General features: G+C 41.8%; 1 protein-coding gene across 1 annotated transcript in view; it reads left to right on the top strand.

The window, feature by feature from the left end:
• PACS1 (phosphofurin acidic cluster sorting protein 1) overlaps positions 1-13,683 on the top strand; it is a 654,146-nt gene that overhangs the window by 537,654 nt on the left and 102,809 nt on the right. The window contains exon 20 of the mRNA XM_077450086.1: positions 1,400-1,596. Coding sequence (XP_077306212.1) covers positions 1,400-1,596 — 197 coding nt within the window. The remainder of the gene's footprint in view (positions 1-1,399; positions 1,597-13,683) is intronic.

Below are 13,683 nucleotides of genomic sequence, written 5' to 3'. Positions count from 1 at the left end.
AGGGGTGCAAATTAACTGAAAAATACTGAACCCCCCCCATCATATGCAGCCACTTGTGCCCATCTAATGCTTTGGCCAGTCGGGAGACAGGTCTCGCTGTCCTGCATGCTCATTGGCAGGGAGTAACGCTGCGTCACACTTTTACCTATTTTTACAGTTACACAGTAATGCTTCTACCTCCTGTGTGATTCATCTTTTTATGCTCTAATTTTAAGTCAAACTAAAGGCAAACTTTTTTTTTTTTTTTCAGTTTTGGAGGGTGGATAGGGATTAGAACACCTGGCAGATTTTAGTGCTATCTATGATTTACCCTCTTTGTCCTGTTTACTGTTATCATTCAAGGTGAAAGTAAACAATTCCCAAGTTTTGGATTGATATTAAAAAAAGTAATAGAAGGGAAATCCTCCAGCGGGTACGCTAATTTTGGTCACCCTCTCAGGCTTTCCTCACTTTGGAGGAAATTCCTCTCACTTGATGTTTTGGCTATGGGACAGGAAGTAAAGACAATTCTCCCATATGGGACATGGCAGAAAAAAAGGGGTTTTGCCTTTTGTTACATGTTTTTGATGGACAGTTTGGGACTAGTATGTCAGTAATAACTGTTCAGGGACTTGCCTGGTCAAAACAAATCTGTGGACAACGGATTGATGTCTGGTCTAGCCACTTTCAAACTGGTTAGAGATGGATTTGACCCCATAGAAGTGGGTAATTTAATCTTATTGGATTCCAGGTGATTCTTCTGTGTTTCCATTGGGGGTGGGGTGTGATTACTCAGCTTCTACCTTGTTTTTGTAAACCTCCATTTCTGATTTATATATTTTAAGGTAATGAACTGAGTGTTCTTTTCTGTATGGTATCATATTATGATTGGATGTAAGAATTCTGTTTGTAACTTGGATTTAGATGAGTTGTCAACTAATAGTGGCACAACACAAGAAAGGTAACGTGTATCACACTAAAGTCAGCTCTTACTTGAACCTAATGAGGTTTGATTAAGTGCTGACTTCAGCATGATATGCATTACCTTTGTTGTTCCTGTCATACCTGTGATGTAATTTTAATGTTTCAATAAAGATACCAAGGAGTGCAGCAGTATTCCAGATTTTGTATGTTACTGAGTCTCACAGACGAGCTGTGCAGCACCCTGGGTTCCAGTTCACAACATGTGAGAGTCAGTCACTCACCTAGAGCTGCATTTCTTTGGCATTACAACACAAGTTGAGTTTTGGATGTTTGACCCAGTGCTGTAATCGTTTTATGTTTTAAATAAAAACAAAAATTTACCTGGTAAGAAAACTGGTCAGGTGAAAGCAACACTCCAATATGAAAATTATCATTGTTTGAAACTTTTCAGCCCTTTGAATTTCATAGCGGTCTGTTTCCATTTTTGTCTATACAGGACCACACCAGATGCTTTAGGATTGCAGGTTGATTACTGGCTAACTTGTGACCGGAGAAAAGAGAGAGAGGGAGGAGGGAAAAACACTCTGCGCAGTATTTTCCGTTCTGTGGTTGTATCACGCTTGCCTGGACCAGACACCCCACTTGGTAGCATGAGTCTAAGTGTGGTGACTACGGAGCCAAAAAATAAGAAAGGTAACGTTAAAAATGGTTTTGTGCTCGTATCCATGCTCTCCACATTGCAGGCTATGCTCTATATTTTGGTGTTATTTCCTGGATGCCATGGGTTACCCCCAGTGCCCGTCATGTTTAATTGCCATCACATTGTGGGTGTATGTAGGTGTGCTTTGTAGGCATACAGCCTTGCACTGTTTGTTTCCATTTATAAAATTTGATTAAGCCCCACTGACGTTTAGAGGGTGGGGCCAAGGGTGTGACCGCTTTGGGCATCCATTCTGGGGATGGCAGTCACAGGACAGACACAGACTGCCGCTGGGTGGCCATTTTAGACATTCTGCCACACACTCTCTAGGGATTTGACCCGCCGTCTCACAGACAACATCTAAACAAAACGGGACCATCGTTTCCACAATAAGTGGGCAAAACTTATAAACCTCATAAAGTCTCTGCCAGGAAATCATAATCATTTGGCACTGTGGGTTGCAAAGGAACCTTCAGCCAGGAATTGTATCAGGTCAGAGTCTGACATTAACATATGGAGAAACGGATCATCATAAATTAAAATTAATACAATAAAAACGTAATTAAACGAACAGCAGTATCTAAATTGCCAATCCGAGTAGAATGTGTCAACCAAAGCTCCGACCAAATAACTTACACCACCATGCTTGACTGTAGGCAAGAGACACTTATCGTTGTACTCCTCACCTTGTTACCCCCCCTAATGCTTGACACCATCTGAACCAGATAAGACTATCTTGGTCTCATCAAACCACAGGACATGGTTCCAGTAATCCATATTCTTATGCCGCGTACACACGATCGAATTGTATGACGTACTTAGTCCGTTGAAACGCATTTCACCGGACAATCCGCTCGTGTGTGGGCTTCAGCGGACTTTTTCAGCGTGAAGTCCGGAGTACTAAGAAGGCCAGTTTGTACACCAATCTTCCCGTCGTACTTTGGTTTCAGCGAGCAATACGTTCGTCAGTATGCTAGTCCGACGGACTAAGAATGGCGCATGCCCAGAAAGAATTTACAGGGCGGAAGCGTTCTGTCTTGTAAAACTAGTGTTCATATTGAAGCTAGCATATTCGTCATGCTGCTAATTTTGTGATCTTTTAATATAGCACATTCTTTTCTTCTTCATAATGCGAGAAAAGTGAAGTTGCTTTGCTGCTTATATTCACACAGAGTTATCACAAATGTCTTTATTCATCCTCATCTTATGATTAATATTCCAATTCGAGAATAAAAAAATAAATAAATAACTGACGAATTAAGCTGAAGTCTGAAAAGCGCGAATCGTCTCTAACCAAACTTCCACTAACGCAAAGTCAGCAGAAGGAGCCCAAAGGGTGCTTTGCTGTGTCATGGACTTCCTATTTCTAGTCCCGTCGTACGTGCTGTACGTCATCGCGCAAGCTTTCGTCGGACTGTTTGTGTATCCGTGTGTGGCCAAGTCCGTTGGGTAGAAAGTCCGCTGGATTGTCCGCCGGATTGTATGACGGACTAAGTACGTCATACAATTCGATCGTGTGTACGCGGCATTAGTCTGCTTGTCTTCAGCAAACTGTTTGCGGGCTTTCTTGTGCATTATCTTTAGAAGAGGCTTCCTTTTGGGGTGACAGCAATGCAGACTAGTTTGATGCAGTGTGTGGCATATGGTCTGAGCACTGACAGGCTGACTCTCCCCCACTTCAACCTCTGCAGCAATGCTGGTAGCACTCATACATCTATTTCCCAAAGACAACCTCCTGGGTATGACGCTGGGCACGTTCACGCACCTTCTTTGGTGGACCATGGTGAGGTCTGTTCTGAGTGGAACCTGTCCTGTTAAACCGCTGTATGGTCTTGGCTGCAGCTCAGTTTCAGGGTCTTGGCAATCTTCTTATAGCCTAGGCCATCTTTATGTTGAGCAATGTACAAAGAGAAGAGAGCGCAAGGCTACCCAAGTGTAATACTGTTTAATGGCAAAAATGCAGACATGGAAACATGGATCAGAGTACAGCAAAGTGGATGTCTCCTCTCCTGGACTGGATGAATGGATAGCCTCCCGAAACGAGTGATATGGATGGGGGATGTATCAGAGTGAACCCCTTATCCTCATCGTTTCATACTGTGTTTTCTGTAGAACACTCGCATGGTCCTGATGTCACTCGTGGCTGTGTAAGGAAGACCAAGTGAGTAAAGTAACTCCTCCCAGCTAGCACCTGTAGACTGCTTATGTATGTGAAGAACCTCCCGCTCCTCCCACGGAACAGCCAATGCCATTCAACAGGCCAGGAGATCGGAGCTCACAGCAGAAACTATCTCTAATGTATATTTATAGAGGGGAGGACCAGATATATAGCAACAGCATTCAGAAAAGAAAAGGAAAAACATATATATATATATATATATATATATATATATACACACACACACACACACACACACACACACACACACACACACACACACACACACACACACACTTTTGATGCATTTGCTTTAATAAGAATAAAAACAAAAAAAGAATGAAATATAAAAATTCCAGAGGAATATAATGTTTAGTTACACTACTTGAAATGCACAGAACTCTCGAAGTTTTTAAAAAATATATTTAAAAAAAATACTATATACATGTATAGATATATACATGTGCACTGAGAGACACACACATATACATAAAATACAATATAAAATTAAAATTGATTCTCATCATCGTCATTAACCATAAACATGCTTAGAGAACTATTTTCAGATTATCATGTTGTAATTTATAATAGTTATTTTTTCCTTAAACTTCCCTCCTAAACTTGGGGCACGTTGTATGCCGATAAATACGGTATATAATATAATATGCTTATAATATATGAATTCATTAAAACTTTTTGTGCTATGGTGTATGCAGATTTTAGAAAAATATGTGAGTCGCCACAAGGGAAAGTAATTAAGCATATCTTTCAGTATGTGAGAGTCCTTACTTGCTCTGAAAGAGAATTATGATGTGGTTATCCGCATAGCAGACAGAGGAGGTATTGTAGTCCAGGACAGGGCAAAATATCTAAAAGAGGCTTTTAGACTCCTATCAGATGAAGCCACTTACAAAAGACTACAATACGATCCCCTTCCTGGGTATAAAATTGAACTCATTGAGTTGATGAACTAAGCCTTTACCCGGGGCATTATACATAAATCAGAGAAACTATTTTTATTTTCTTACATCAGGGGACACAGAGCCATAGTACTTAATATGCGGGTTATAGGGCCACTGATGTACACTGGCACGCCCTAAAACAAGAAGTGTACTCCCTATAATAACCCCTCCCACTACTGGGATTCCTCCATTTTTTTCGCCAATGTCTTAAGTTGTTGGTAACGAGTAAAGATGGGCTGTGCTGAGCTCCACTGGAAGCTTCCCTGCTTCGGCTAGCCATGCTGACAGGATCTGTTCTGGTGTCTGAAGGAATGGTACCCAGGCCTCGTGTCAAAATAAACAAGGTTTTGCTTGCAAACACTTCTCTTTTTAGAGAGCTGGACCCTGGGATCCAGTACCTTTTGGTAGTAAGGCCATAAAGTTTTTACTGGCAGGGTGCTATTGCAGGTCCAAGATTGTGAATAACCTGAGGTTCCCCTGTTCCTGAAGGTTTCGGAGCCCACCGTGAAGGGTGAAGATTGGGTTTATCTCAGATTCACGTGGGGGGGCCGTAGCTAACAACGCCGGCCATGCGTGGAGGAAGAAGTTAAAGCACTGTGTGTGTGTGTGTGTGTGTGTAGCTGTTGCTGGCTGTGGAGGGACAGAGCAGGAGGATGGCTTGTTTCAGGTTGGTGACACAGCCATTCCCTTTTGACACATTGTACTTTACCAGGCTAGGTATTAATAGCAGCTATTAGCGCTGGTCTATTACCTAGCAGTATACATTATTTTTCTGGTATTGGCTTTGCTTTGTGCTTCAGGCTATGAATGGTAATGGAACCAGGAACTCTTCTAAGGATTCTAAAGGGTCAATGGTTTCACAATAAACTAAATCCATTTCCAAAAGAATGTCATCCTCCTCTGAGAGGGAGGCGGCTGGTCAGATTGAGCCGTCAGGGGATACTGTTGTTGCAGCTGTGCTAGACACTTCAGTCCCTGTATATATCACACAAGAGGTGTTTTCTTCTACCGTTTGCAATTTGGAAAAAAGATTGATGCTATGATATCGCTCCATAGTGGGGCTAAACATAGCAGATTCCCATCCAGTGCTCAGGACCCTCTCATTGAGGTGCAGGGGGCTGGGGATCAGGTAGATCTTCCCAAAGATTTGGAAGATACTTATTTATCCTCTTCTGAGGATCCTAATATAGAAGGAGTAGCATTACAATACAGGTTGCTTGTGCACTCCCTTACTAAATTGGTTCAGTCAACCCTTTTGCTGCCTGCAGCGCAGACTCTTGAGGAACCCACCTCTAATTTGGGTTCATCTGGGAATGTTTTTCCTATTCATTCATGGCTAAAAAAGCTTATGTATTCTGAATGGGAACATCTGGATAAACAATTACTATCCTCCTAAGAAATTCTCCACACGATTTTTATAAAAAAAAAATGGGGTGGTTCCAGTAATTGATGCTTCAATCGCCTCAGTGAACAAGAGATCTAACAGATAAAAAGTTGGAACTTATTTCTAAAAGCAAAATGTCTTTAGCAAGTTCAGTAGCATAGCCGGTTCTTTCTGCAATTGGGGTATCCCAGTCCATTAAGGAACAGGTTGTGGCGATACTTAAAATGCTGCCTGATCAGCAGGTCCAGCAATGAGCTGGTGTATCAGACGCACTATGTTTCACAGTAGATGCTATGAAAGATTCTATCATTTAAGCCTCACGGGTTATGCTTGGACTAGTGCTTTCTCGCAGAGTTCTATGGCTGAAAAAATTGGTCAGCCGAAGCACTGTGTCAAAAAGCTCCTAGCCAGTTTCCCCTTTTCATGGTGAACGGCTATTTGGAAACAATCTGCATACAATACATCCAAAGGATCTCTAATGGGAAAAGCTCTCTTTTACCAGTAAAGAAGTTAAAATATTTTCTCCTTTTAAGCGTGCTGCCTCTCCTGTGCCAGAGTCATCAGCCTCTCGACGCTCGACCCCAAGGGCAGCACCAGGGTCAGAAGAGATCTTGGGGCAGAAAGCCCACAAAGCAGGATGTTAAAGCCTCCTCATGAAGGGGCACCCCTGCTCACTCGGGCAGGGGAAGGCTCCTGCTTTTCTCAGTGATCTGGCAGGAACAAGTTTTCTCTAGGTTACAACTAGAGTCCCGAGAGTTTGTCTCCTCTTTTTTTTTTTTTTTTTGTAAGGTCAAATGTTCCCAAGGATCCAGAGAAAAAGTCTCTTTCTGGCCCTGGATCATCTGTTATCCCAGTTGGTGATATCGGCAGTTCCCTTAGTGGAACAGGGCACAGGTTTTGAGTCAAACCTTTCATGGTTCTAGAACCAAACGTAGAAGTAAGACCCATTCTAGATCTCAAAGATCTGAATCGGCACTTAAACAGCCAATCTTTTCGCATTGAGTCAATCAGATTGGTTTTGTCGATCCTGCAAGGAGGGACGTTTTTTGGCTTCAATCGATATCAAAGATGCATATCTCCACGTGCCAATATTTCCCGCTCACCAGAAATTTCTGAGCTTTGAAATATAAAATCATCATTTTCAGTCATGGCCCGGTTTAGCCACAGCACCATGAGTGTAATGAAAGATTCTGGCACCTCCTTTAGCCAGATTAAGGGCTCAAGGCATAACGGTCCAAGCTTATTTAGACAATCTACCTTTAATAGATCATTCCGTCTCAGGTCTAAACCAGAGTCTGATCACAGCTGTGAACTACCTGGAATCTCTGGGTTGGATATTCAACCTAGAAAAATCCTCCTAGGACTGGGAGGATTGTTTGGAGCAGGGTCCTAAGTTAGTTGTATCGGCGGGGGATAAACTCATTCAAACGAAATTCCTTCACAGAGTGTATCATACCCCAGTGCGTTTGGCCAGGATCTTCCCTGACAGGGATCCACTTTGCCCCCGGTGTAAGTCGGAACTAGGAACATACCTTCATATGTTTTGGGATTGCCGAAAGTTGGACAGGTTTTGGGCGGGGATCTTCGATCACTTAAATGTCCGACTCGATCTGGATGTCCCCAGGACTCCTACACTAGCATTGTTGGGAATTCATGAGGATGAGCATAGGCCGCATCACTCTAAGTTACTAGTCTCATATCTCCTTTTCTATGCTAAGAAAGAAATTTTATGTAAGTGGATCTCTTCTACTCCACCTTCTGTTGCCTCTTGGGAAAAGAGTGTGAATAATGTTCTTCCGCTATATAAGCTGACTTACCTCAACAGAGGTTGTCCATGGAAATATGACAAAGTTTGGCTTCCGTGGACGTCTAACTAGCCGGGTTGTCAGGACCCGTACAGCCAAATGTATTCGAATGTGAAACTCTGTACTGTACTGTACTATGCTCCGACCTCGCTGTACGTTGTATAACTGTATTCTGCACTGTTCTCGTGTATAATTGTCTGACAATAAAGCACTCCTGTTTTATAAAGAAAAATCCTCCTTAAAACCATCAAGGAGATTACAGTACTTGGGGCTGGTTATAGATACCGTACAGAAGAAGGTATTCTTAGCCCAGACAAGAATCCGTTCCATTGTAGGACTAATTCAACTTATCAAAACAAAGAAAAATCCTTCCATTTGGCTGTACATGAGATTATGGGAAATGATGGCCTCCTTTGAGTCCGTCCCTTATGCGCAGTTTTCACTCAAGACTGCTTCAAAACACCACCCTGTCGGTCTGGAATAAAAAGATTCAGTCCTTGGATTTTTCCAATACGCTTGGCTCCTGACACAAGTCAGAGCCTAAATTGGTGGTTATCCAGCAAAAGGGAAAATCTTTTCTACCTGCATCCTGTAAAGTGTTCACAGATGCCAGCCTTCTAGGCTGGGGAACAGCCCTGGAATAAGATTCTGTCCAGGGGAGATGGTTCAGGTTAGAGGACCTTGCCTATCAACATTTTGGAAGATTCTGGCAGTACATCTGGCCCTAGCATCTTGGACGGTCAGACTATGGGACTGTCCTGTCAGGATTCAGTCAGATAAGGCCACGGCTGTGGTCTACATCAATCACCAGGGGGGCACGAGAAGGCGTGCAGCCCAAAAAGAGGTGAATCATGTTCTAGCTTGGGCAGAACACAACATTCCTTGCCCATCGGGAATAGAGAATTGGCAGGCGGACTAGTTGAGTCGCCAACACATGTTTCTTGGGAGAACAGTCTCTTCACCCTGACATCTTCCTAGTGATATGTCATAGAGGGAGTATTCCGGACATGGACCAGATTCAACAAAGTCAACAACTTTGTGTAGAGAACAAGGTATCCGCTAGCATGGGATCAGTTTTTTTTTTTTTTTTTTTTACTGATCTATGCATTTTCTCCAGTTCTGCTACTTCCCTGCTTTCTACACAGGATCAAGCAGGAACCAAAGGAGGTGATTCTGGTGGCCCCAACGGGGCCCAGAAGATCTTGATTTACCGAGATCATAAAGATGGCAGTAAGAGTCCTTCGGACTCTGCCATTATAGCCAGACCTTCTCGCACAAGGTCCGGTATTCCATCCTACCTTACGAACTTACCTTACGGATGAAATATTTAACAAGTTTGACTGTTGAATCCCACTTTTATAAAGGATTATGGGTGATCTCCTTCGATAGTGTCTACTTTGATTAATGCCAGGAAGCCAGCTTCCAGCATCATTTACTATAGAGTCTGGAAGGATACCTGATTTCCTGCAAATGGGATCTGAAACTAAGCTGGCCTTGACTTCTATCAAGGGCCAGATCCCGGCCTTGTCAGTGTTTTTTCAATAGCTTCTTGCTTCCCAATCTTGGTGCATAGCTTATACAGGGGGTAACTCGGATTATTCCCCCTATCAAGGCATCTATAATCCTTGGGATAATCTTTCTGGTCGCCATTTCTTCTGCTGGAAGAGTATCAGAACTAGCGGCTATGTCTTGTAAAGAGCCATATTTGATCATGCATAAGAATGAGGTGGTTTTATGTCCTCATCTTGAATTCCTACCAAAAGTGCTAACATCTTTTCATTTAAACCAAGATATTATTCTTCTTTCTTTCCCCCCAGAGCCTCAATCTAGGGCAGAGAAGTCATGACATTCCCTTGATGTAGTAAGAGCGATCAGAGGCTATTTAAAGGCGACAGCTCAGGTTCGCAAAACACGTTTTATTTGTACTGCCAGATGGTCCAAAATGTGGACAGGCAGCGTCAAACTACTATATTTCAAATGGATTTGTCAAGTGATTGTTCAAGCTTCAACTTAAAGAAGAAAATTCTTCCTTCTCATGTTAGAGCACACTTATCCAGGGCAATTAGTGCCTCTTGGGTGGTGCATCATCAGGCCTGTATGGCTCAGATCTGTAAGGCCGCGACTTGGTCTTCGGTTCATACGTTTATCAGATTTTATAAAATCGATATTAAAGGTCATGAGGATATTGCCTTTGGGCACAGTATACTGCAGGCTGCAGTATGAGTCCTCTGCCCCCCTTTTTGCCCTACTTTGTGTTGTGTGTCCCCTCCCCCCTTCAGTTGCCATGGAACATCCCACATAGAAAGTACTATGGCTCTGTGTCCCCTGATGTAAAAAAAAACATGATTTTTATAACAGCTTACCTGTAAAATCCTTTTCTTTGATGTACGTCAGGGGACTTCTTGGTATACACTTGTATTGCTTGGCTACAAAACTGAGGACTCCCAGTAGTGGGAGGGGTTATATAGGGAGTACACTTCTTGCCTTGGGGCGTGCCAGTGTCCAACACCTATCAGTGGCCCTATAACCCACATAGTAAGTACTATGGCTCTGTGTGTCCCCTGATGTACATCAAACAAAAGGATTTTACAGGTAAGCTGTTATAAAAATCATTTTTTTCTGGCTAATTTAAGACACCCTACTTTTACCACATTCCGAAGGTCCATAAGGATCCAGTATGCCCAGTTTGGTATACATTTCACACATGTAGTGAACCCAAATTCTCTGGTCTTTTTGGAGCTTGAATTGAGTAGTGATGTTGATGGTAACATCACATCCAAAACTCATTTTAAGGAAACAGCTGGCAACTCTTATCTCCATCAAAAGAGCTGCCACCATCCAAGATTGAAGGAGAATATTCCCTACAGTCAGTCCTGTTTATGCAGATATTGTAGTAATATCAAGGATTATGAAGATCAGGCTACAGTGTTGACTAAAAAAATATTTGGAAAAAGGATATGAACCCCAACACAAAGGGCAGTTGACTGATACAGAGAAGGAATTACAACTGGGGATAAGCCAATTTCCGCTAAAGACCAGCGTGGTACCCTTTTCATCAAAAGATTCAATGACCAACATTGGGCGATTATGGAAATAATTCAAAAGCATTTGCCAATCCTGGGGCAAGACAAAGCACTTGGGAGAGTGCTCCCAAGTAAACCCCAGGTTATCTTTCGGCTTACCACCAACGTCAAAAGCCTTATTGCCCCTAGTCGCCTTAAAGAAAAACAGAGTACTAGGATGGCGAATATCCTTCAATTCTTCAACATTACAGGATGCTTTAGGTGTAAAGGTACTAAATGCAAAGCCTGTAGATTTATCTCACATGGTCAAAAAACCTTCTGTAACAAAGATGGGCTCATTTTCAACATCAAGCAGTTCATCTGTTGTAGCACCCAGTTTGTTGTATATAGACTGAGGTGCCCATGTGGGCTTATTTATGTTGGAAAGACGGTGCGTGCCATGCGGACAATTTTTGGCGAACATCGCAGATTCATAGAAAAGAAAGCAGTGAAAAACAGTGTCCCACATAATTTTAAGCACAAACATGGTGGTAGCACTGAAGATCTGGAACTTTTTGGTATCAAGTCTATATCTATGACGATCCCGGAATGCGAAAGATTTGCTCGTTTAGGTAAACGATAATATTTTTGGATTTTTACTTTAAACAGCATGACACCTGACCTGGTTAAATGAGGAACTTGAGACAGGTACGCTGATATGAAATATTACCGTTAAACTAAGGTTTGCTCTTTTTTTTCTGCACACATTTCATATTTGATAGTTTTGACATATTTATTAGCTCTTTTATACTGCATACATTTGATATAATTGATTACACAATTATTTTGTAGAAATTAAGAATGAAGGACTATAGATTAAAATTAGAAATTAATAACAACCAAAAATATTTTTTGTAGGATTTTTTTAAAAAGATTTTATTTAATAAAGTGTATTTTTTTTATTTTTTTTTGAAAATTAAAAATTATAATTTTAAAAATAGGTTAGTACTATTTTAGGGTCATTGGAAATGTAATAAATTATTTAAATCAAAATGATGATTTTAATATATCAAAATAAGGATAAATATCAGGATGATTTTAAGTTGCAACATAATCTGAAAATAGTTCTCTAAGCATGTATATGGTTAATGACCATGATGAGAATCAATTTTTATTATATTATATGTATTTTATGTACATCTGTGTGTCTCTCAATGCACACGTGTGTGTGTATATATATCTATACATGTATATAGTAATTTTTTTAAAATCTAAATATATTTTTTCAAAATATCTTGAGAGTTTTGTGCATTTTAAATAGTGTAACTAAACATTATATCCATCTGAAATTTTTATATTTTTTATTATTATTATTTATTTTTTATTTTTATTAAAGCAAATGCATCAAGTGTATGTGTGTATAGATCTCTACTGTTCTGATACCCTCCACGCTTTACACATCATGCCCACAGGCACAATCATTACTTCCCTCTTTCAACCCCACCACTATAGACGAAGTTGCTAAACTACTTGGTAATGTCCACCTTACCACCTGCCCTCTGGATCCTGTTCCCTCACAAATGCTATGTTTACCCTCTGGCTCTATGCTACACTCTCTAACTCGCATCTTCAATCTCTCCCTCTCTTCTGGCATCTTCCCCAACTCTCTAAAACATGCACTTGTCAAACCCATACTTAAAAAACCCTCACTGGACCCATCCAATCCTAACAACCTACGCCCCATCTCCTTGCTCCCCTTTTTATCCAAACTACTCGAACGTCTGGTCTACAACCGACTGAGTGTCCACCTTGCTGATAATAGCCTTCTTGATCCCCTTCAGTCTGGATTTCGTCCTCCACACTCCACAGAAACTGCTCTCCTAAAACTAACAAACGATCTACTAATGGCCAAAACCAATCAACATTATTCTGTACTCCTCCTCCTGGACCTCTCTGCTGCCTTTGATACGGTTGACCACCCCCTCCTTCTCAAAAAACTCCACGCCTTTGGTCTCCGTGACCGTACAATGGTTCTCTTCCTACTTATCCAACCGCACCTTTAGCGTTTCTTACAACTCTACTTCCTCCTCTCCTCTTCCTTTCTCTGTTGGGGTCCTCCAATGTTCTGTTCTTGGACCACTCCTATTTTCAATCTATACCTCCTCCCTGGGTCAACTGATAGCCTCCCATGGCTTCCAATACCACCTCTATGCTGACGACACCCAAATCTATTTCTCTACCCCTCAGCTCTCTCCCTCTGTCTCCTCACGTATCACTAATTTACTATCAGACATATCAGTCTGGATGTCACATCACTTCCTCAAAATCAATCTATCCAAAACCGAACTTATAATTTTTCCTCCCCCATATGCCCCTTCCCCTGATCTCACTGTCAAAACTGATGGCACAACCATAAGCCCATCCCCTCACGCCAAGGTTCTAGGTGTAGTCCTGGACTCTGAACTCTCCTTCAAGCAACACATCCAATCACTGTCCAAATCCTGCCGCCTCAACCTCCGCAACATCTCCAAAATATGCCCCTTTCTAACCAATGAGACAACAAAGCTCTTCACTCGCTGGTCATCTCGACTCTCAACACGCCTCGACTACTGCAACTCCCTTCTCATTGGCTTACCTCTACATAGTCTATCACCTCTTCAATCCATCATGAATGCCGCTGCCAGACTCATCCACCTTACCAATCGCTCGGTGTCTGCTACTCCTCTCTGTCAATCCCTCCACTGGCTTCCGCTCAGCCAAAGAATTTAA

Source organism: Lithobates pipiens, unplaced genomic scaffold (genome assembly GCF_037356315.1).
Source record: "Lithobates pipiens isolate NorthernLeopardFrog02 unplaced genomic scaffold, aLitPip1_a1.2 Scaffold_10, whole genome shotgun sequence".
In the NCBI taxonomy this organism is placed as follows: Eukaryota; Metazoa; Chordata; class Amphibia; order Anura; family Ranidae; genus Lithobates; species Lithobates pipiens.
Note: the sequence above shows the minus strand (reverse complement) of the source record. Positions and strands in the feature narration are given on the sequence as shown.